At 40.2% G+C, this 24,069-nt stretch overlaps 1 protein-coding gene across 3 annotated transcripts in view; it reads right to left on the bottom strand.

Moving 5' to 3' along the window:
• The window catches only part of CCDC174 (coiled-coil domain containing 174), a 28,608-nt gene extending 4,983 nt beyond the window's left edge, over nucleotides 1–23,625 (bottom strand). For 2 of the 3 annotated variants that reach the window (XR_011134582.1, XR_011134581.1), the window contains exons 1-16: nucleotides 23,515–23,625; nucleotides 21,945–22,049; nucleotides 20,985–21,085; nucleotides 20,028–20,086; nucleotides 18,552–18,732; nucleotides 16,433–16,528; nucleotides 14,848–14,984; nucleotides 14,341–14,435; nucleotides 13,948–14,095; nucleotides 12,214–12,351; nucleotides 9,278–10,117; nucleotides 6,840–6,955; nucleotides 5,877–6,202; nucleotides 2,298–2,355; nucleotides 1,179–1,905; nucleotides 526–644 (exon numbers count right to left, since the gene is read on the bottom strand). Coding sequence is in view for 1 of the 3 variants with exons in the window: in XM_068907614.1 (XP_068763715.1) it covers nucleotides 9,381–10,117; nucleotides 12,214–12,351; nucleotides 13,948–14,095; nucleotides 14,341–14,435; nucleotides 14,848–14,984; nucleotides 16,433–16,528; nucleotides 18,552–18,732; nucleotides 20,028–20,086; nucleotides 20,985–21,085; nucleotides 21,945–22,049; nucleotides 23,515–23,556 (1,839 nt within the window). In the remaining 2 variants the exon portion in view is untranslated. Of the gene's footprint in view, nucleotides 1–525; nucleotides 645–1,178; nucleotides 1,906–2,297; nucleotides 2,356–5,876; nucleotides 6,203–6,839; nucleotides 6,956–9,241; nucleotides 10,118–12,213; nucleotides 12,352–13,947; nucleotides 14,096–14,340; nucleotides 14,436–14,847; nucleotides 14,985–16,432; nucleotides 16,529–18,551; nucleotides 18,733–20,027; nucleotides 20,087–20,984; nucleotides 21,086–21,944; nucleotides 22,050–23,514 lie in introns of those variants that run through there. The other variant, XM_068907614.1, reaches the window with a different exon arrangement.
• Between the last annotated feature and the right edge of the window lie 444 nt (nucleotides 23,626–24,069).

The raw sequence follows: 24,069 nt of genomic DNA, 5'->3' as shown, positions 1-24,069 counted from the left end.
TTGTCCTCAGAATAGGGTGACATGGGAGCCAAGATGAAGTATATTTGTTTTGTACTGTAAACAGGTTGTACCTGTCACAAAGCAACATCAATTTTACTCAAAAGGTGAAAAAGCAAACTGCTTTCTGAGTCATTTCTGCTCTGCTGAAACTCTCAGCTACTAGGATTACAGCCTGTCAAACAAGAACATTTTTCAGAGAAAACCAGAACCATTTTATTCCTTTACAGAAAAAGGAAAGCATTTTTAACTAGCTTTAATTGAATAGGATAGGAGACAATACATGTACATAGGGGACACTACAGTATGAGAGGGAAAATGTCAAGAAGAGGGAAGATTGCAAATAAGATTGCTGTGATTTCATTGCTAGTTGCAAAAGCAATAAGGGAGTCCTATGAACTCCCCAGATCCAACTGTTTGTTTTTCCATTGGCCTCCTGTTTGGCCTGGGCCAAGTCACTCTTCCTCGCCTTTCCCCAGGCCCCCACTTCAAACTGAGGCAGCAGCAAGTGCTCAGAACTGTACTCACCCAGCAGCGCTGGCACTCTGTTTTCTGCTGATGACAGTGAGCAACTGAAGCACGCTGCAGAGCCCAGGTGAAACTGTGGGGCATTGGCTGGGGGCTACTCGTGCCGGTAGCCTGTGGTACTGGGGAAAGCATTAAAAAAATGGGGAGGGAGAAGGAAAGCAGAGGTTAGTGAGGGAAAATGATTAACTTCTGAATACAAAGAAGCATCCAATAAGAAAATAAAATTAGAATGTAGATATCTCAGCTCTGAGCCAAGAGGGGTGCTGAGGTGAGGGCCTGGTCTGGGGAGCTGGAGACATGAGCTCTGTTCCTCACTTTTCCTTTTGCCCATGCATGAGCTTGGCAAGTCACCTGGATGACTAGCCTGCAGGGCAAGAAAGCACCACAGCCTGCCCAGCAGGCCTGGTGCTCCAATCGCCCTGGTTACCTGCCCAAAAAGCATCATGACTCCTTTTTGTCCTGAATGTTGGGGAACCTTTGTGGGGCAGAGGGGGCAAGAGAAGAGGCACAGTGAAGGAAGGCTGAAGGAAACCTCCCAAGCAATAAATTGCAAAATAAAGTGAGAGGAGAGTCCCAGGGAAGGCAGGTTCAAACCTGCCAAGACCTTTCAGTATAAGTCACAGTTTATTTCACTGACTCTTTTGAGTTCTTACCCTGGGTGTGTGTCCGTGCTGACCTTCCCAAACAGCTCTGTTGAAACAGGTAGCAACTGCTGACTTTAACACCTAGATTACTCTGAGGGTTCAAACAAACATCTCAAAGGCATTAGTCTGTGTGTAGCATGGGGCAGGCTGAAAAAAATCTCTCACTATGAATTTTCTGCAGCGCTGAGAGGCTAGCGTGAGAAGATATGGTTCAAAGAAGATGAGAAAGATTTCTTGTTTCTTTTCCTAGCCCAGGCGGGAAACTGTTCTGTTGCTTGCAGTGTGCCAGTACACGTATGTGTGTTTGTTGGGGCTGGGGGGCTATGCTGGTTCGAAGAGGGGGTTGCAGTGAAAAGCCATAGCCCTGTTCCTAGCCCCTGACACCAAATGTCACTGTGCTTCAGCGCCACAACTTCTCCTTCTATAAGACAGATACCTCAATGGGCTGTTGTAGGGGTGAGTTAGTATTTGGAAAAGCCCCTTTGAGGTGCTTCAGAAAAAAGTGACACATAGGAAAAGCCATTAGCCTTACTGATTTTAGGCTCCTTTTCCTCCATCACACCACAAAAGAGTGCAATTTTAACCTTGTGTTCAAACAGTTGGCCATAGTTTTCCTTCTCCACCCTTTTTTTCTAGAGTTTTCATGATACTAATTCAGCTGCCTCTTGCTTTTGGTTGAGGTGAAAGAGAGATCCCATTTCCAGAGCCTTCCTAGCAGTCTTTTCAGAACTGTAACCTAAGAAACAAATATAAAAATGAGAAAAAATATTAAAATTTAATTCCTGTTTAGTAAGTCATCTCCTACAGAAAGTGTGAGATTTTCCTCAAAGGGCAGAAAAACAGTCGAGCATGCTGGCTATACAACAGATAATCACGATTTAAATAGCTTGACCTTACTAGCATGATTGCACTCCTATATAGGAAAGGAAACGTACTGCTGCCTGGTCAAAGGTAGTGCATATATGTAAGTGCCCTCACCTGGGTGCTGAGATCATGACTACGCTTACCACAACCATAGTGCATCCCCCTTAGTGACAGGAAGGTTAAGGTTCAAGCACAGTTTCCCCAATGAGAGGTGGTTCCCACTGCTGCAGTTGTGAGAGAAAAGGAGCATAAAGTGACCCTTACCAGCCGCTGAGCTTCCTCCATCTTCAGGTTGATGATTTCATTCAGCAAATGGGCAAATCTAAGATGGAATGGGAGGAATATTTCCTGATATTTAGCTGAGAGAGACAGATGTGCTGTCTGTGCAATCACCGCCTCCGAGGAAGCTTTCTCCACCTTGCAGGGCTCTAGGGAAGACCCGGAGGATAGGTGAACAATAGGACAAAACTCAGAAGCATCGCTTTCTCTTGGCAGGGTGACAGTTAGCTCACCCAAGGTGAATTCAAAAATAAGCCTGACCCCTTGTGGCACACGGATGCCCTTCCTATGACAACATGCAAGCGGATGAGTAATTTGGGCCAGGATTTCTGGAGCTTTTGCTTTAAATTAGGCCATGACACGGGATAGCAGCTGGGCTGGCAGCACAACACTAGAGCAACCGCCTATATTTCGTCTGGATCTCTTTCTTTGGATGAGACTAAACTCACTTTAAAGCTTTCCTGAAAAAGTATAGGAGTTATTTTTCTTCCTTGGATGCTTACTAAATAGCGTTTTACTTCTGACTGAAAAATAAATTTTATTTGGATAAATTAGAGAAAGCAAGCACAGCTCTTTCTTAATTACAAAGTAAACTTCCGGCTAGGTCTGTTAAACTTCAATTGAATTTTTATGCAAGTTCAAGTTTCTGTGGCCCACTTGAGGCCGTATCTTTGACAGGGGAGGATCAATCATCTTTTCATCAATCATCAATCCTTTGACAGGATCCAATCATCTATATGCTAACCAGTTCCTGGTACATTTTTACATTTGTTCTGCCTCTGTTTAACCTCTTTCACAACTTTAAGATGCAAAGTCCATACCTTGGGTCTTTTGGGACAAGGAAGGATATAACTTTTAAACAAAATTTCAGCAGACCAAGAAAGGGAGACTGGGGAAGATCTTGTTCCAATTCTATTACAAGACCGGAGAGACATCAGGGCCTGGCAGCACTAGATTTTTACGTCAGTAGAGCTACCGATAGGACTGGGAGATAAAGACCAGGCCTCCCAGCCACTGAAGGACTCAGGGCCGTTTGCATTAAAAACAGTTAAAAGGAGAATTTGATTGATTTAATATTTGTGCACAACATTACAGAATTACAGCCAGATCTCAATTCATATCCCTTCCAACAGCCTCAGCTGAAATGCTTATCAGTAACAGTCTCTTCTAGATCCCCAAAAAGGGGGAGAAATCCAGCCTTTGGTGACCCAAAGAAAATTATCTTCTGTACAGGTGCTTCCCTGCTGAGTCCTGCCAGCCAGATAAAGCAGGTGAAACTTGAAATTAAAGCATGCTTGAAAGCTCTTTGCATCTGGACAAAGATGATTTTGTTTAACCAAAAAACCTCCAAACACCACCACCACAAAGCAAAAAACACACGCCACAAAAACATCCACACATTTAAAAAAAGGGACAAAAAAAATGGGACAAAGATACCTTAGATATGTTGCCCAAGAGCCAGGGACTCTGCCCCAGCTCCATGAACCACACTGAGGGCAACGAGAGCACCTCTTGGGGAAGAGCTGGGTTCCTATACGTAAAATGCAACCGTAGATACAACCTGCCCACAACTCCGCGTGCTACGAGGAGAGGAAAACCACAAGCTTTCATTACTTAAATCAGTCATACACTGATGGTGGCAGATCCTTACAAACATAGCCCAAGTGCACAGCCATTTTCCACTGGCTTCAAAGTCCAAGCAGATATCTGGGGGGAGGGGGGTTAAACGAGGAAGAAGAGGGAACAGGAGACAACATCCTCTAGATCTGGCCAGAACATGTGGCAAGGCAACCTTGGCAGTGCATCAATATGCAATTCTTAGCCTCAGGAATTACTAAATGAGATGAAGGAGGCAGCTGATTACAATGAACCTAACTTTAGGTGGCCCCAGTGAAATAGAGCAAAAGGGAAACCGATACTTGAGCTCACTCTTCCACGAGTCATTCCAGACAAAGTCTGCACTCCACAACATGGGACAAAAATGCAAAAGCATTTCAGACAAAAAAATCAAGACAAGAGGGAAGGAGATCAAATGGCAAAGTGACAGATCCCTGCTGTGGGAGAGCTGTTCTCATTAGGCTTTGGTTTAATGTAGACATTGAACTACCTTCCTGGCCAAGAGTCCTCCTATGTTTAATACTAGACCATGGAAATGAAGCAGATAGAAGAACTCTTTGATAATATGTTTTTACATAATGCTATGTTATAAGCAACATTCATCTCTTAATGCAGTTCCAACTCTGTCTTAAACTAATACCAAGATAATACAGCTCCTAAATCACACCCACGTTACATACATACATACATATATATATATATATATAAAACCCACTATCTGAAGGGTACGGAAAAAACAAAGCCCAGAAGGCAATGATTAAAACAGCAAAATAGATGCAAATATTGTTTATAGGGAAATCCCTCAAAGGATAAAGATGGCCATAATGAATTCAAGTCAAGCTCTAATGTTTTAAAATATTTTGCCTACTTTTTGGAGTTAGTTCAGCTCCAAAGAAACTGTACCCCACTCTGAATGGCTTCCACTTACTGATTCATGTGAGGTCTTCAGCAGGAAATTTCTCTAGCATAATAGCAAGGCTGCAGAACTACGTTTGAGCTTTTGCTCTGCCACAGGCTTGCTGTGTGACATAAGACACCCTGCATTTCAATTTTCTTCTTGCTGCAAAATGGGGATAACAGCATTATCTTAAGCCTCAGAATATTATTCTGAAGTAATTCATAAATAATTGTAATATACTCATTCTAGACTGAGAATGACTATGGAATTGTGAAGTAACACAACCCAAAACATCCCTAAAATCCTTCACATCTATATTCAAATGCAGTTAATTCTGATGTGCAATCCCACAGTTATGTATGTGTCTAACAGGACTGCACAGACTCAGGGACTTCTGACTCAGGGACTGTTTGCTTCTATTACTCCGTCTTCAGTCAGAGTCCAAAAGAGCCAAGGCACTTTGCTGCTTTCTTGTCTCCAGTCACACAGACTGCAAATACCTCTCTCTGCATTATAACCCTTTATAATCAAGTAGCAAACATTTGGGCTGAGATTTTCAAAGGAGCTGGGGATCTACATTTCTAGTTTAATTGGACCCAGCCTCTTCGTTCTAAGATCCTTTAAGGCTGTGCTTTCCATCCTAATTGAATAAGGTAGCTATTTTGAGCAAATTGTGATAGATTCTACAGTTACACTGTACTGAGAAAAATCAGTTTAGCGCTTCTAAATGTTTCTTTGCTCTTTGTCTTGCCTTCTTAAATAACCCATCCTCTTCACAGCCTATACATATGGGGTTATATATATTGCTAGGTTTTGTTTCCTAAGTGTAGCTATATATTTGTTCAAGAAGTGTCTTTGCTCCAGTTCTTCTATTTATTCCATAGTAGACTTCTAGAGAATGCTACACACAATATAAAAGATTGTTAAAGAAAAACAGGGTTATTTTATACCTCAGTCGAGTGAGGACAAAAATAAAACACTAAAAAATGGGAATACTCAACAGATTAGAGAGCTCCTTTTCCCTGAAAAATACCATTGGGATTTCTTACCTTGAATGTTTAACATGCTTCACATTCCAGAGCATTACATGCAGCCTACTCCTGAACAAAAAAGACCTCACGAACAGCTAAGCCAGGGAGCCGCTGTGCTGTGATGGTTATTAGCAGGAACAGGCTGTCGTCTCTGCGTTTGACATTCCAAAACCTCAACAGTCGCGTGCGCCAAGGGCCCAGAACTGCCCTTTCTGAGCCCTGTGGTACAGGGCACTGTGCACCCGCACCCACGTGCCGAAACTGCGCTGCCTGGAGAGCTGCGACACACGCCAGCGAGTTTCTCCTGCTTTTATGCTCCAGTTGATTCTTCTTCCTACGGCTGCCTTAAACAAACAAAATCAGAGGAAGGTCTCAATAGGATAGGGGTGCAACAGCAGTCCAAACAGGGCTCCTGGGTCTAGCTGAGCATGGACCGGCGATTCCTTTGTGGCCTTTAGCAGCTCAGTCAATCGCCATCTTGCTTTCCTTTTTTGCCAAACTGAAATGATAACAATTGGATCCCTGTTTCCCAAGGGCATTAGGGTGGTTTCTGAGTAATGACCTTTCAAAGATACAAAACAATACCCAAATGTCAGAAAAGACAATGGCTTTTAAAGATTTTTTTTCCCCCCAACTTCTTTCAAACAGCAAAAACGTTCAGTCTGATCTTACCTATTTGTAGGAGCTGAGAAACTACAGTAATAAATTCTTTCTTGCTACGAAACTTAAGTAAAGGTTAGTTAAGCATCTCTCAAAAGGGATTGTTTTTTTCAAATAGATTTCATGAAATACTACTAAATAGCATTACCTGCTTTAAAAAAAAAAGGGGGGGGATATAAGCAGTGTTTCTGATCTGGAAACCAAGTCTCCCCTGCCTCACACATTAAAACTGCTTGTAACAAGTGAAATCTTGGATGTTTATTCCAGGATGTTTATTCCAACATAGAGCAAAGCTGTTTTTTAATAAGAGTCCAAACTTACCATTCACTCACAGGCACAAAAGGTACATCACTGGGACATAGCTCTCCCAGACTGACAGGGGGAGTCTGAATTGGGTCCTTTATTTCCTGGGCTAGTGCTGCAACAACCAGGCTGCCCTAATTAAATAGTTCAAAAATGATAGTCACCATGAAGTCACTTCTGTCAGCATGTTACACATGTTCCAGCCATACCCAACTGACCACACCTCTCAGAGAGCTTAAGCGTGAGAACATCTATCAACCGAACCTTTTATAGTCTTCGGAAAGAGGTGGGAAGGTGGTGATCCCTCAGCCAAGCACAGCAGCAGAATTTGGTAATGGGTAGCTTGGTAACTTACTCAAAGTACTTTGGTACCCTAAGGGAGTTGTAAGGTCTTTGCAAATAACTAAATTCAGCACCTAGGTTTTGCCTTGCTTACTCTTGAGGGCAGCCAAACACTTCGCATTTACTAAGCATTACAACGTTTCTCCTCAGCTTCTAACTACAAGTTCAACAAGCAGGGGCAGCGCAGGAAGACTGTTTTGCTTCTAGCTACTCAAATTTCAAACTCTGTTCTGACCATCTCTTACCTTTCTGGAACAAAGCTGCTATAACAAGACAATTTTAAACTCTAAAGTAAACGTGGGGTGACACAGCATTTGAAAAATTCTTCCTGGGATCAGACTCAGACTACTCCAGTGTTACCATGAAGTAATAAACAGGTATCCACCAGCAGAATTTCTTCTAGCAAATTCAGGAGATTAGACTGCCACCTGATGGATATTGACTAATCTGAGATTGTACCAATCACTAAATAAAAAACCTGTACACTGATGCCGTTACATTTGGTATAAACAGATGGATTTGTAATATTGTCCTCTTCCTTTTAGTCATTAGCATACAATGGCTATTTATATTCTTTACCCACATTGAAGATATTTAAGAAAAAGAAGAAATACAAACCTAACTTCACGTTCAACAGCTAAATTCAGGTCAGTGCCAGCAGCAGTAAAAACAGCACACTGTTGCTAAACTTTGTGTGCTTCAGATGGGTGTTGCCTTTAATTGTGCCATGCTACCCACAAGTTCCAGGTCTGACTAGAGGCATATAAACCCAAAGTTATAAAGCTCCCATCTCATAGCAATTTGGTATATGATAAAGACTGAAGGGAGCATGTTGCTTTAAAAACGGTGTCATGGGTGTTCTTGTGGGACGTTATTCCTGCTCTACAAATTCCCGTGCAAAAGCCAGGAAGGCAGAAAGGAAAGAAGTGTGCTTACTAGCTGAGGTTAAAACAAAGTCTGAGGATAGTGAATGCGTTCTGCATGCTGCTGGGTTTGTTCAGCAACCTTGAACAGGTCAGTTTAGCCAATTGTGGTTTCCCTGTGGTAGAGACGTTGCTATACACCAGGCTTCGCAAAGCAGCCCGAGATCGCCTGAAGCACACAGAAGCAGCACGTTGTCTGTCTCCTCGGCCAATTCACTATTTGGTTCAAACGTTCACTATTTTGACAGTATCGTTGTTATTTAACCTTACACATAATTATGAAATTGCCCATTCCAGCCCACTTCTCCAGCGTTTATCTTTTCATGAGCTTTTAAAATACAAATGGGTTTTCTAAATTGCCTTCAGAAATCAGAACTTTCATTTCCTAAGTGGTAAATACATACTCCCACCATTTAGCTGAATTAAGACATTGAAATAGAAGCTTGCTTGGTAAGGGAAGGGTCAGCCTACTTTTCTATATCATCATTGCAACGTCACAGTTTTTGGAAAAAAGGATTAAATAAAGCCAAAAATATAACAGAGTGTTGCAACGAAAATGCCCTTTGAGAACTACCAGAGCATTTTCTAAACCAGTAAGATGATAATTTCTGGTGTCAAGGCTTCTACTTTAGTGAAGCACTTATGCTTGGACTAACAATCATTATTTATTGATTTCTGCAGTGCCTCTCTCCAACTCTGAATTGCTTCACAGAATTACAAGTTACATACAGATCTCAGGAATGCAGAAGACATTGCGACTCTGAACTACATGCCACAACTGTCTGCTAGATGACGGTCTGCATTTCCTATCCATAAAGTCAGTAGATTAAGTAGGTAATACATTTTTAAAACCTCTTTGTATTTAGCAGCAAAAGGCCTGACATTTCAATACTTCTTCTACAGATACCACCAGACTCGTAGTGCCTCCGAATTAGAAGCTACCTGGGGCTTAAAGAGCTAATGGGGGAAAGAGTGACAACGCAAAGTAAGAATTCCTATTTTTGAGAGAAAGCTACCAATAAACCCCAAAGTTCAGGCACAAATTGCAAAGAATAAAAATGAAATGTGTGCTAAATTAAATACGTGCTGAAACAAACCCATCAAATTTTAGTAAATTTCTGAGGGGACAAATGTATAGCTGTGATGTAAAATAGCTTAGGTCTGCAGAAGATTTATTTCAGATCTACTTACAGAAACTTATTTTTCCCAGATGTGGGAAAATAATAGTCGTGCTTAGAACATAATTCTATTTCAGTCCTTTAAATTATGATTCTTGCTCGTACTTTTGCTCAGTTCAAGTCACTTGTCTGTAATATGACAGCATATCGTCTAAACTTTGGTAAAGCGGCTCCTGATTTTGAGTGCCACTGCTGTAGGACTGTGCTGAAGGTGGCACATCTTGAGCGTCGCAGCTGTACTCCTCCATTGGCGGCAGCACATCTTGAGCGCCATAGCCATAAGCCTGCATCGAAGGCAGCATGTCTTGAGCGCCATAGCAGTAGGCTTGCATTGGTGGCAGCATGCCCTGAACGCCATAGCCGTAAGCCTGCATTGGCACCTCTTGAGGACCGTAGCCATAAGCCTGCATTGATGGCAGCACCTCTTGAGCGCCGTAGCCGTAAGCCTGCATTGATGGCAGCACCTCTTGAGCGTTGCAGCCGTAAGCCTGTGCTGACGGCAGCACCTCTTGAGCACCGCTGCTGTCAGCCTCCATTGATGGTGGCACATCTCGAGCATCACTGCCACAGGTCTCTACTGATGCCGACACATCTTGGACATCATTGCTGTAAGCCTGTGCCGATGGTGGCATATCTTCAGTGCTGCTGTTGCTGGCCTGCTGTGATGACAACTGTTGGTTTTGTGCTGTCTCCTGTTCTGGTTTTCCAGGGGAGGCTTCAGGACTGTTCAAATTCTGACTGCAATTATCAGCTTTCTTTTGTCCCATAAAGTAATCAGAAGGTGGTGCAAATTCTGGATCTCGCTCATCTCTGAGCTCTTCTTGTTTCTTTGACCATTGTCCAAAAATCAATTCTGTCAAAAACAAATAAATGGTAGTTTGAACATAGACTTCAGCATCTGAAGATGAGTCAGAAAAGCAGTCACAGGAATTAGCAAGCAGGGAAGACGCAGCTGCTCAAAACCAGTTTGAAGTTACTTTCCCATCGAGTACTAATTGTTAGCTAAGCCAATAGTCCATTTTCTCTATACAGCAGAAACTAAACCACTGAGTGTTAAAGATAACCATCATCCTCTAATAAATAACTCATCCTAGTCACTTTAAGATCCTTTAACAACCTGGTCACTTGTTATGAAAAACTGCTAATTAGTTAAAGGTGAATCAAAGCACACACCGATCAAAGCACTAAGAGCTTAGTTATTAAAAGATGGAGATTATGAGACTATCTCAGTATCCCAATGGGTTATGCTGTTAGTGGGCACAGGGGAAAAAACAATAACTTCTTCATTTCAGCAGAAGTGGTAGATATTCTAGCTACTATGGCATGACAAATATAATTCTGAAGTACTGCAATGGAATGACAACTCCAAATCACCACACTTTCAAAGATGCCCCCAAAATTTACTTTTTAAAAAGGAGTAAACAAGTTTTCACTATTCAGTTCTTCCAAGATTTCTGTAAGAGCTGAAGTACAAACTTTTGATACAGAATGGCTACACATCTGTCTGATGTAGCAAAATATAACTCTAACCAGAGGGGACTTCTTCCATTGGTCTGGTAAAAATATTAAACAGAAAGGAAGAAATCATCTAAGGGATTGTGAAGTTCAGTTTATCCCATCTCATAATAATTTAGAGGCTTGCGTAAAATTTAAGTAACATGAGTTACAGTTATTTTACTTCACGTTTTAGAGTAAGTGAAAAGTAAAAAGCATCTGGAAATACATCAGCATCTATAGAAGAGTTCTGCTTTTATAGGAGTCCACTAACGGGGGACATTTCTGGGCTTTGCCTTGTTCTTGCTTGCTTTTTCGTAGAAGTCAGGCATCAGGCTACAGGAAGAACGTGCATGAGCTTAGATTAATGGTGAACGTGAGTTAATGAGTTTGGAAAGGATCTGGAAGAGACCAATCACTTGATGCTGTGACAAGGAAGGTGCTTCCAAATGGGACAGCAAAACGGATACCTGTGCAAGCAAGTAAGAAACGGAGCTTGAGAGAAGTGGAAGCTCAAGTCCACTAATGACAAAAAAAATTTTCTTCAAAGAGCATTTCTGGACAAATACTGTCTTCAAAATGAACAGTCAAATTATGTAGTTCTTTTTCACTGTAGTAGTGCCGAGGCAAACTAGTGCTAAGCCTTCTGATTTAAAGAGGGATTTTCTTTGATACAAATGAAAATAATTCCACTGTCAACTTTCCCATATATCTGGTAGTTTGGTAAAAATGGGTGTAACCATGTAGTATATCTAAATGGGCTAGCAGTGAAATACATTTCAGCTGTGAGGTAAACACAACAGTAATATGGCTTCCCAACTTACTGAATTTTTCAACTTAAATATCCGCGACAAGTCCCAGTAATACTTTCTCTTCTTCTAGTCTCTTGTGTGCATCTAATTTCATGGTAATTGTACCCTTCTGATAATCATGCAACAAATCTCCCTTCTCTATATACCAACCATCTCTTCGCTTCTCCTCCAAGTTCCTCCCTATAATTCATTTATTCCATGAAGTCTCCTAGATACAGTGACTACACATTACATTGGCACTGAAGTGGTCACTGCTTGCATCACTTTTTATTATCATCCTGTACCTGTTTCATTGTGTTTCATTCTGCCATCAAGTAGCCCAAGCTATAGTAATATATCAAGAGAAGATTAGACTGAAAGATAGTAAATTTCATGAACTATGAAATTTGTCATTCTGTCAAGCTCCCTGGATCATCCAGAAATGCAATAACTCATAGAAGATAAAATTAGGGGATATTATGCAGCTACTGGCACTATGGCATGCGTTGTCAATCACTGCATTTAGCACTAGATAGTCATCAATTTAAAAGGAGAAAGTGTTTCATTACTTTTCAGTCTTATCATACTTTGTCATCAAAGAGGGATGAAAACAGCTGTGTACACACTACTTCCAAGCAATGCTTCTGAATCTATGTTTCCTTACCTTTGCCTTTATCCCACTCTCGGACATAAGGCACACCAGGCTTTGTATCTCGTCTCTCCTGGATGATGACCTCTACCTTCCTACTTGCTGCAGTAACTCTCGGAGCTTCCGGTTCGGCTTGTACTGGGCGAGTAACATCTTTACAGAATGAGAGAATAGTTTGTGTTATTAATACAAGATCTCCTATCTGAACTTCACAGGAGGGATAGGCAAGTAATAGTTATTTGCATTTACTGAGCTTACAGTATTATCTAATTTCATTCCAATAATAAAATGCATCTGAGTGGGGAGATGTGTTTTTTTTTTTTTTTTTTTTTTTCAAATTACTGCATATTATTTCAGAAAAGATAATGGATAAGCCAGATAATCAAGACACAAATCTACCAAAAGACAGTTCATTAGCTTTCTAGTGGTACCAAAGAGAATGCTAAAAAAAATTTATTGCCCAGTAGCCCCCCTTTCCCCCTCCAAAATGTGTTGAGTATTATACTGAAGCTAGAAAATTAGGCAATAACAAGAACGTTAGTGTGCATCTCCACTTCAGTAATCTCAGAGAAAACAATTTACGTTCTTATTCTTCTGAACAACAGAAACAGCTAGCGGTGGCACGCCACCATTCTTCATTTCCAAAACACTTCACATTCAACCACTTGCTCAGAATTCTGACACAATTAAATATGAGCTACATTTTAGAGCAGGAAACAGGCAATACAAGTGACAAGTAGTGGCATGAAGGAGATGCAGGGAGATGGCATTAGGACTCAAATTCATCATCCGAAATACTAAAAGTCCGGCTGTATGCCTTCTATAGGTAAACCTCAGAAAAGCTGTTATCAGAACTTCCCTACACATTAATTTTAAGGCAACATTCAAGTGAAGCATTTATGTGCGTTGACAGGACTTCAGGGAAGTAGCAGTGAACTTCAGTTAGCAGGCCTTGAAAGGATCACGTATAAAAAGAGTAGGAAAGGCCACACCTAAGTTAAACTGACTTATCTACGCTCAAGTTATTTCTGCAGTAAACAGGGCATTATTTCATTTAGCCATGGACTCTTACACTTGAAGAATATTTTTGTACACTGATATAAGCAAGCTCTGGGATATGCCCATTTGTATATGCTACATCTTTTAGAGTACTCACAAGGAAGTCACATCACAAAATAGGGTCTTTTTGTGTAACTATGCCAAGTTATAGTATTAATAGCAAAATTCTTCCCTCTAAAGGGTACACGCAACAATCTAAACACACCATTTGGTCCTTAATCGCCACCTACCTTTATTTTAAGTTTTATGAAAGCGTAACTTAAGAGACTGCTCTACAGCTGTAAGACTGTGTATTAGATTATATCAAAATTTGTTACTATTTTCTATCTCAGCTCATCTTAAAAAACTAACAAACAAAAAACCCCCACTAAAATGGCAGCAGCTTAACTTCAACCTGCATAATTAATCTGCATAATTCCTACTGTCAGACAGGAATTCAAAAAGAACTAAAATCCATACATGACATCACATATTTCTTCCTGCATTATTAAGCTACTTCTGGCATGATTTTATACCTACACCCCGTTATAAGAACTCTTACTATTTCAATAGTCATACTAATTGCATTTATAGAATACATAATTCCAATATATTGAAGTGTCCAAATCTAAACCAAGTAGAGTGTGACCATCCCCTCAGGCGTAAGCTGAGAGAGCAAATATTTTACTTAAAGACGACAACATATCATACCTCCGCTCTCCAGCTGGTCTCCCTCTTCCTCTAATCCATCTTCCTTTAACCTCTTCGCCTTCCGTGCTCTAAGTTTAGATAGTCTTGCTTCTAGAGCTGCCTTCCTTTTTTCTTTTAATTGTTCACGTTTAGTTCTCTGATCAAGTGTCTTAACAGTAAAGAAAAACATGAATTAACCTTCCTGTGTTATTATAATCAATTGCATATCTTCCTTCAATAAACAACTAAAAGCAGTCATTATCAGGCACCATGTTTCAACAGGGGAAGAGAGGTCCCCCCTCTTTTGCGGTCAACTGCAGGAATCGCTGAGCACAATACTCACACAACAAGCTAAAGACACTGGTAACTGCAACTTGATGCCTTCGTATGTCAATTTGCTTTTTAAACTCATACCTGCTCTCTTAGCATATCCAGTGTTGCCCTTTGTTTATGTCTAAGTTCTTGATCACGAGAAAAGGCAAAGTAACCAACACCAAGCTGTCTGGCCTCTGAAAAGAGAAAAGAGTCAATAAAGTGTTACACTCAGTTTACAATCTACAGCAACTACAAGCATCATGCACCCTGCTTTCACACACTGAATTACTCCAAACGACACACACCACACAGGATAGCTTTAGATGATGCATGAAGTGAAGTGTCCTGAAGGAGAAAGCAGGAGGAAGGAATGAAAACTGAAAAATACATTTGAGAACAATACAATTTGAGGAAAAGAATCCCTCTAGATTAACGTACTGGTAACTCAAAAGGTTATTACAAACGTGGCTTAACATGTACCTAGAGTTTGTCATATAGGCACAAGGAAAAAAAAAAAAAAAAGACAACAACAACAAAAGAAACTATTCCCTTGCTTCCTATAAAACCTCTTTGTGAAGATAAGTGATGTAAAGTATGGAAATATACCATTGTCTCTAATGTCTTCATAATGTATGGGTCCCATGGGTTTTCTGAGGGCTTCTTCTTCCTCTTTTTCCCACTGCTGCCTCTGAAGCTCTCTTCTCATGTCTTCAGATAACAGAGTCTTCCCATCAGGACCTTGTCTAAATCAAAATAAGGAGGGGAGGAGGAAAAAAAAAAAAAAAAAAGGATTACAGACCAGAACTTGCAGGTTCTTTGGTATCAAATGATGAAAGTATGACGGGGTCTAATCCACTATTGCAGCGTTTACAAAAACGCATACTGTTCTAGGCACTAGTTGGTGATGCAACACTAACGAGTATGGTTCAAAGCAAAGACAGAAGCACAATACTGCCTCTGAAACAAGGTACTAGTAAAATATGTTGTTAAAAAAAACCCTCTTTAAAGAACAAAACTATCATTTTCAGAGGTTTTATGAAATCCATTATGAAAACACAGAATGGGAGATAAGTATTCACTTTTATCAGCATCTGCTCGGAAGCTAGCAACTGCATACAGAAACATTTTAAATGTAACATATGAAAGTGAAAAATATTTGAAATAAAAAATTTTTTTTATTATTAGTTTACTCTAAATGCCCAGGCCAGATGTAAATACCCAATATGGGAAACAGTTTTGTTTTCACAAGGGAAGTAGCATCCTCCTCTTCTCTTACAGTCTAGCTAAAGCAGGTTTTGCTGGCACACTGTCATCCATGTTCATGCAGACACCACAATTTCAAAACACCTTTATTCTCTATCTTATTCTTAAAATACACAGAACACACTAACGGATTTTCAGTGTGAAAGAATTTTCATTTTGGCAACGGTAAGGGCTCAGTTAAGGTGCCTTTAGAGTCTTTCCTGACAAGAATTCCCAGTGCTATCGTAGTAATTTTAACAGAAGAGCTGTAATTACAAAAACAAATGGAGATCTAATAAATTCACTTTGAATGTCATCATGAATTTGGATCTGTTAAAAACCTATAACCTGTTTATTCAGAATCAGGAATCACTCTTCTGGTGTTTTTTGAAAGGTATAATAAGACACAATTTCTCTACAAAGACCACAGTTTCAAAAGATGCATCGGATACCTGACAGACTGCTAAGTCAATTTATTAACATTTCTCTGGTCAAGCTAAACTCTGCAAGTAAGGTTTTAGATTTAGTCAGCATTTTTATGAAAAAAGTGTGCTTCAGTAGTTTATTAAAAATTTAATTTGGGATTTTATTTGATGTCCAAGGCCTTCAATCTGTTGCAATTTAAAACCAATATGCCAGCTATTTATTTCAAATGGTCAGCTGCCAAGGTGAAATAAAATAAAAGCCTTGGAATACTACATGAATCTCTAATAGAGAGTTTTTGATAAAACCACTGTCACGCACAATTTCACTGTAGCTACTCCTTTTACTTTTAAGGCATACTGAAGTAACCAGCAGAAGGCTGTCTAAAGTAAATCTAGAGAAAGCAATAGCTTCAACAGGTCTGGACAGAGAGCGCGATAATACAGCAGAGCCTCTTTTCCCTCACATTAGAGATATGCATGCTGAGTAAAGCAAGGAACATGCACTTCTGTTGAAGCAACCACACCTTTTCCCTTGAAGTTCCTGGTCCATTTTAAGCAGACTTGGCAAATCCTTCTTCATACAGCGTCTAGATCGGCCTAACGAATCCACATAATCAACCCTGTAACGAAAGCATGGGAAGTTTCACAGAGAACTTACGCTTGCCAATTTATAGAACCCTTAACCAGAAGACAAAAAACAGTGACACTTTCCAAAGAGTATTCATCGCATCTCAGCCTCTTCGTGTGTGACAGTTTCTTCTACCTTTCAATTACAGACTCCAGTTAAAAAGATGCATTTTGAATAGGGTATATGACAGATTTATCACAGACGTTTATTTTATTCAATCTCACTTTCAGCCAACCATTTGTCTTGGTAGTAAGATGCCGTAAAAAATGTTTAAGAGTTATAATGTCATGTAGCTTCCATACCAAAATAAAACTTCGCCTAACGCTTGCTTCCCATGGTGAAAATAATGACGCAGCATTGACTTCTTGCAAATACTAAATTGCTACAACATATTTCAATTATCAGTCTAAAGCTCATTTACAATAGGCTGAAAGGGTTCATTCAACTGGCATAACAAAGGCTGACAAAAATTCCAGCAAAATGTTCCTTTGAAGCACGTACCATGCTTCTTATGCAACTCTTCATAGTACTAAACACTTAATTTACAGTTGTCAAAGAGCAGATAAAAAAACCATACTTATTGTCCAATAACGTTAGAGAGAGTTCTTTAGCATCAAGCTGCTTCAATTATCCCATCTTAAAGAATTCATATCACGGGTGAAAAAGTACGACTGGCAATCTAGCTCCCAAAACACAAACTTTTAAAGATCTCCGCTTCTAGTAAGTTAGGTCTTTTACTAATTTTTCAGGATACTCACAGCTTAATATTAGAACCCTTCTTTTTTTTATCATAACCTAACACCAGCAGAAAAAAAAACACTGCCTGCAATCTCTATACTAAAGATATAAATATGGCTGCAGAATAATTAGCAACAATTATGTTAGCACCCAAATATCCTCATTAGGGTAAAGCCTCACTGAGCTTGGCAATAAATTAATATTAAAAAAAAAAAGATTTAATTCCATAGGGATTCTCATACTGTAGTTAGTTTTATCCTTTACACGTCATTGAAGTGAGAGGTAGGCAAGGATAGAAAAGCACCATGTGATTGATAAAACATATTAGTTTAAATTTCCAAACACTTAACTGTGATGAAAGCATAAAGCAGTTTGAGCCCCTAGCTAGATCACTGCTTTATAGTTTCACCTTGGATTTCAATTAGATACTAGTAATAGGTGTATCTGCCTTTCCAGTGTAGCGGTTTTTGGGGAACCTGGATTCACTCGCCCAACTTATTCTGAAAAATTGATTGCAAATCTTATCTTGGTCTAATAAATTGGAGAACCATAGTGCTGTTTTTCATACTGGTTGTTGGTTTTTTTTTTTTTTTAAAACTGATTATCCCTGTTGCATAAGCATTTTTCACAAATTAGCAAGGAAGATGTTTAGTCCAGACTGGTTTCAATTAGTTCTTTGAGGAAAAACTAGTAGCTACCTGGAACGTCAGAGAAAATTCACACAAGGTATTGCAGTGCTGCAGTTAAATTGTGGAAGAAAATCTGGAAATCACGTTCTCTCTCCAGTTGGAGGGTCTCTCTTTTAAAAGGGGATCGTACAACAAAAACAACTGCTCATTTTGGAAGTCACATGCAGTTAGACAAGGGAAGATAGATGCAGTAAAACCCCCATATTTTGCTAAAGTACATTTCAAGGCAAGACACTAAAGCATATAAAACTGTATCGATGCTAAGAGCAGACCTACCATGAACTCTACAAGAAAATAAAGAGAGAATATTCCAATGGGTCTCACTTACGGTACATTTCCCTGGTTGATATTTCTAAAAATCCTGGGTGTAAGTTCTACTGCAATTTTACCCATACGGAAAGGGAAGTAATGCAAAGGAACGTCGTTTAAAGAAACATGAAATAAAAGGACGTTGCCACCTCTTCCTAACATGTAGCATTAACCAAAAATATTCCTACTCCACATACTTTGGGAAATAAGATTATTTTCTCCTGCAATTATCAAGAAACAAATCAGTCAGGACAGCTGAGCGCACTCAGTAGTACCAACCATTCTTCGTCTGGATCCTGGGGTGGTGGTATTTCCATTTCAGGTTGAGTTTCCTCATCATCTGTCTCTTTTTCTAAAGTCTTTCTAGCAGCTTCATTCTGATACAGTTCCTGTACTTCTCGCTGTCTGTCTATGATCTTCTGAGTGAAATCCACAAGGTACAAATCCTCAGTTTCTTCATCTACAGCAGAAAATCAATTTTTTGAGAATAAGCACAAAAAGAACAGAACCAAACATAAAATCAATATCAGATAGCCGAAATCAGCTCTTCAGTTGCCAGCAATGCCCTTGACCATACTACTGGAGAATACTTTAATCTCATTTTGTGCCAAATACACTTGGAACTATAAACAGACTCCACAGTGATAACCTCTATCTCTAAATAGAAGTTTCAGGGTTTTTTAAAGCAATTAATCATTCGTGTACAATACGGAAATGGTTGCAGTCTTTGTGCTCCAATATTCTCTGCTCGTTAACTATTTCAGAAGTATATGGTTTGTTACTTAACTTAATAGTTAAAATACTCATTTAATGCTTAATATTTGATATGTTGACAGCAACTAGGCACTCACTAGAATTCTTTTCTCCAAAGGAGGGAAAAGTGGTGGGGTGATATATGGCAAAGATAGACACGAGTAAAGAAAACACTAGAAGTTAATTGCAAAAGGAAGTCTGACTTGTATTTTAGTAATTACTTCACGCAAGGGACTGAATTTGTGCAAGAAGAAAGGGACAAATTAGACTTTAACCCTATTAGCTGCATTCACACACAGGCCAGCCAGGCTCCCCTCCTGTTCCTCTTCTTCTCATAAAGGTCCAAGAATTAGAAGAAAGCACAGAAAACCAGCAGTCAAATCCAAAGACTACATGATGAAGGATAAAATAGTTTTGTTCTTTCTAAGGTTCTGTACTGAAAAAACAGAATATATTTCACCCTCTTAGTGACTGACGGAAACAAGCCTATGGTGCTTTACTAGGGCCGACTGCTTTTCAGAAAGTAATGCTTTTTGTTTCCTAGTACTTATATTTTTGCTCCCTTCCATAGGGAAATAACCCATGCCAATCACTTTGCGTAATACGTCAAAAAACAAAAAAAAAAGAAACCCCACACAACAACCTTCCTTCTTATAAGGAGACAATGTTAGAAAAGGGAGCTAATGTAGCTCTAGCCCAACTTAGTACTAGTGCCTAAAGCAGATGAAGCCTGACTGCAGGCTTCAGGCCTGCAGGACTGAATTGTAAATGAGCTCGAGAGACATTGCCGAGGATGTGACTGCAAAACCAGCTAGAACCAGCCCTCTAAGATACAGAGCTATTTCCATAACAACAAGCAGTAAATTCATAACGTAGCAGTTACCAGCTTCTAGATGGTCAGGAAGGCTAACTTTTAAAGTGAACTTCAGAAGCAAATTTATTAAAAAAAAAAAAACCCACAACACAATAACCCCCCTCCCATTATAGAGTAGTTTTGTTCACCTGGAAAGTCGCCTTTTGTCATTTTCTCATATAGCTTTGCTTTCTCTTCTAGTTTCTTCCTGAGACAGAGAAAAAGAATTGGTAATCTCACCAGTCCCAAACAGTTCAAAATGATCAATTTATCCTTGGATAAACGTAACAGGAAAGTACTGGGAGTGCTGGAAACATTTAAGAGAAGCTGAGCTATGATTTTGAACTTTAACTGTTATTTCTGAAGACACACAGATATCCAGTTCCAGAGCTGATACAGAAAAATATTTTTAATGAAGCTACCGACTTCATCTTCAGTGCAATTTGTCAAGTAGGCAGGAACATGAAGTCACAAATGTTCTACCTCTATATGACTACTCTGATCTGTCAGCTAAATAACGGAGGCTAGACCACTATTTGCAGATATGAGATATTAAAACACTGCTTTACAGTCAAAAAAATCCCAAAAGATATAAGACAGTTCGGCTTGTTCTTAGAAACTGAAGAAAACCTTAGCTAGCTTCTGGAGTGGTAGAAGTAGGAACTGCTTACAATCAGCAAATATTATAAATTATATTTTCAATGTATATTTTGTTGTACAACCAACCCAGTTAGAGGCTGAGTCAAATCCTATTTACCGTGCCAAAAACAAACAAACAGAAAACGGCTCATCTTTGTTTGTTTGTCAATCCAGGAAACTCTCTACATTCTGAGGTGGCTACCTGTGCCTCAGCTTTTACTTCCAAAGATGGCTTTCAAAAATAAGTTACCTGACATATTTAGATAGTTATGATAATATAAGGCTGAGACTGCTGGGATGCAATTTGCACATTACTGGTAAAGATCACAGAACTGATGCCAATTCTGATCTGTTGATCTAATGAGGACTGCTGACCCAATACATATGTAATTCACTTTATGATCTTTTCTAAACGTTAAAAAACATATTCTGCAAAGCCTTCATTTCTTACACAGCCTAAGAATTACCTTGATTTTTCCAGTGTTTGGTCCTCTTCTGTCTTCTGCTCAACATCTTTCTCAGATCGATTTGCAACTCCTACGTTTTGTTTGTTCCAAATACTTGGTTTCTGTGGGATACAATTTTATAACAACAACAAAATGTAAAATAATAATGATTTAAAAAAAAAAAAAGATTTCAATTGCATATTGCAAACTTTGAAAATAAATCATGAAAGACTGGTAAATAACATCTTAAGCATGTTCGATTTGAGACTGTTTCTACCGTGCAGTAGAATGCAGTAGGTACGTGCTACAATTGCATACATTGCATTACAAGCTGAAAAGCAAAAAAAAAAATTACTAACAATCATCTTTCCCATTATGAAAGTAATAACGAAGCTATGAATAGTTTATATTCTCTATTATTCTCGGTTTCAAGTCTAACATACAACCAGTTTGCCTGTTTACATCATAGCACTGTAAATAGCTGCATGTTCTTCAAATATGGCAGGGATACTATATTCTTCTACTGGAGAGCTACAGAATGAATAGAAGACAAAACGCAATAAAGAATAGAATGCGAGAGAGAATTGCGTGTTCATCATCATTCACCACAATACAAAGGAATAGATAGCAGAATATTTGTCAAGGAGGTTCACTGATTCTGGGAGAGCCTCTTATCCTTCAAGGGAGAGCATAAGGAAAAAGAAATATCTTTCCTTTCAGTTACAAAAGCTGTGGCTCCCTGGGGAACGGAGATTAAGAGATGATTTAGATGGGCATAAGCATGAGATGAGTTTTCAGCTATGCACTAAAATCTCATCTGGAAAGTAGTTGACAGAAATTTAAAGAACATCCTCATCACAAAGATTTTACATTTGGAAAGAAACACAACACTGGAAACTTTTTTTTTTTTTTAAATGATTTGAATCTTTCTTAGTTTAAGGAGAAAGAATGACAAAAGCAACAATGGAAAAATATTTCTACCTTATTAGAGGTTTTGGGCTTTGCAGAGATGCCAGCATCTTTCAGTAGCTTTTCTTTCTTGAATTCTTCTTGCTTTCGGAAGAGTTCTGCTTTGAGGTCTACCAACTACATGAGCAGCAAAATAAATAAGCAAGACACATTATGCACGCCCACACCAATTACGCTTACTGTTTTATTATAGTATTTCTGGTAAAATAATCTGGCATTTACAATTATAAGAGCATTTCATTGCATTTCTCATGGGGAACTTGGAAGCAGTGATCTGAACAGGAACATCATTCTCAAGTTTACAGTAATCAAAAAATAAAAAAACCCACACAGATCGCAGTTTATTATTAAGGATTTATAATAATAACAAAATAAGTTATCCTCGATACTTTACTATCTAATGGGAACAGGACAGACATAATCCCACACAGATTTTACCAGCCCCTGTTTAGAGGCAAACAAACAGAGAAGGACTAATGAAGTAACTGTATTGCTTAATTTGAAAAGGAAACCTCTAGCAATTAGGTAATGAATAAAATTCTGTCTCAGAAGAGAATCCATTGATAAAAGTTTGTGTCCATAAAATACATGTACTTTCCCACAGCATTTAGTTTTTGGGGTTTTTTTTGTTTTTTTAAATACAGATGCAGCACTCCAGTCTATGACAATCTCCATCTCATCTGTTACTAAGAAACTTCACTCAGTAGGGGTATTATCCTACATTCAAAAATCTAGCATGGAAGAGGTTACTGTGTCACTTTTCCTGCATGGCCTATAGAAGACAAATTACATAGACGTGTATCAGATCAAGAAAGTGGAGACTTTGATATTAATATTTGTCCCAAGGCTTTTGTGTTTTGGGTACCTGTAACAATGATGAACAGTGGTGTAAATCAAACCAGGGTTTTTCTCTTAACGTTGATAAGCAATCATCCAAAAAAAAAGTTAACTATTTCATATATAATGCTCAATAGTTTAAGTTAACTGTTTATTTGGAAAAATGCACAAATGCTTTCATCAGCTAAGCACCGAAGAACAGGAGAACATCACTTCACCATGCTATAAGCTCCAGAGGTTCAACTCCTATGACATGGCTCTCCTGTTTTTTAGGACAAATCAGGAAATACCCTCCCATTTCTCCCTCACGCCCTAACGCTAAACTTTTATCAACATCAAGGATGGCAGTAAACTCAGCTCTGGCATACTCAAGTTAACTGCCCAGGGGTCAGGAAGGCGAGGGGGCTAAACCCACCACGTCCCCGCCCGCCGGGCAACCTCAGAAAAACAAGAAGCGACTTTAGACTTTGCCACTCACGGCGTTACAACACAAAGCAGTTCTTTCCGGACCGCTATCCGCGCTTACGACCGCGCACCTCAGCGGGTCGGGTCAAGGAGCGGCAACAACCGCCCTCCCCGGCGGGCCGCTCCGTCCCCCGCCCCTGGAAACGACGCGGGCAGCCAAGCGCCAGGGCCCGCCCGCCCGCGGGGCCCACCTGACCGCCCTACACCACCCCCACCGCCTGCGGGGGGGCCCAGGGAGGCCTCCCGGTCTCCCTCCCGCCGGCTCGGCTCACTCACGCACCGAGGAAGCGGCCACGTCCAGCGGCTTCTTCCTCCGGTCCATGGCGGCCGGCTACACCGGCAACCGCCTCAGCCCTTTACAGCCCTCCCGTAAAGTGCGGTTAAGGTGTGCGGCGCTTATTTGCGACAGCGACGGTGAAAGCGGCTGAGGCGGCTTTCCCCCGGCGCCATGTTGGGGAGGTCAAGCTGGAAGGGGCGGCGGGAGGCTCGGCGCCGTCGCGCGGGGGCGCCGTGGCGAACGGCCGCGCTGAGGAGCCGCGCGCGGGTGCAGTGGTGCGCGGGTGCAATGGTACACGGGTGCAAACGGTAGAAGGCTGCAATGGTGCACGGGTGCAGTGGTGCACGGGTACAAATGGTAGATGGCTGCAGTGGTGCACAGGTGCAAATGGTAGGCGGCTGCAGTGGTGCACAGGTGCAAATGGTAGGCGGCTGCAGTGGTGCACGGGTGCAGTGGTGCACAGATGCAATGGTACACGGGTGCAAATGTTAGAAGGCTGCAATGGTGTACAGGTACAAATGGTAGGCGGCTGTAGTGGTGCATGGGTGCAGTGGTGCA

This window comes from Struthio camelus, chromosome 14, assembly GCF_040807025.1.
Source record: "Struthio camelus isolate bStrCam1 chromosome 14, bStrCam1.hap1, whole genome shotgun sequence".
Taxonomy (NCBI): domain Eukaryota; kingdom Metazoa; phylum Chordata; class Aves; order Struthioniformes; family Struthionidae; genus Struthio; species Struthio camelus.
This window is presented reverse-complemented; position numbering and strand designations above follow the sequence as displayed.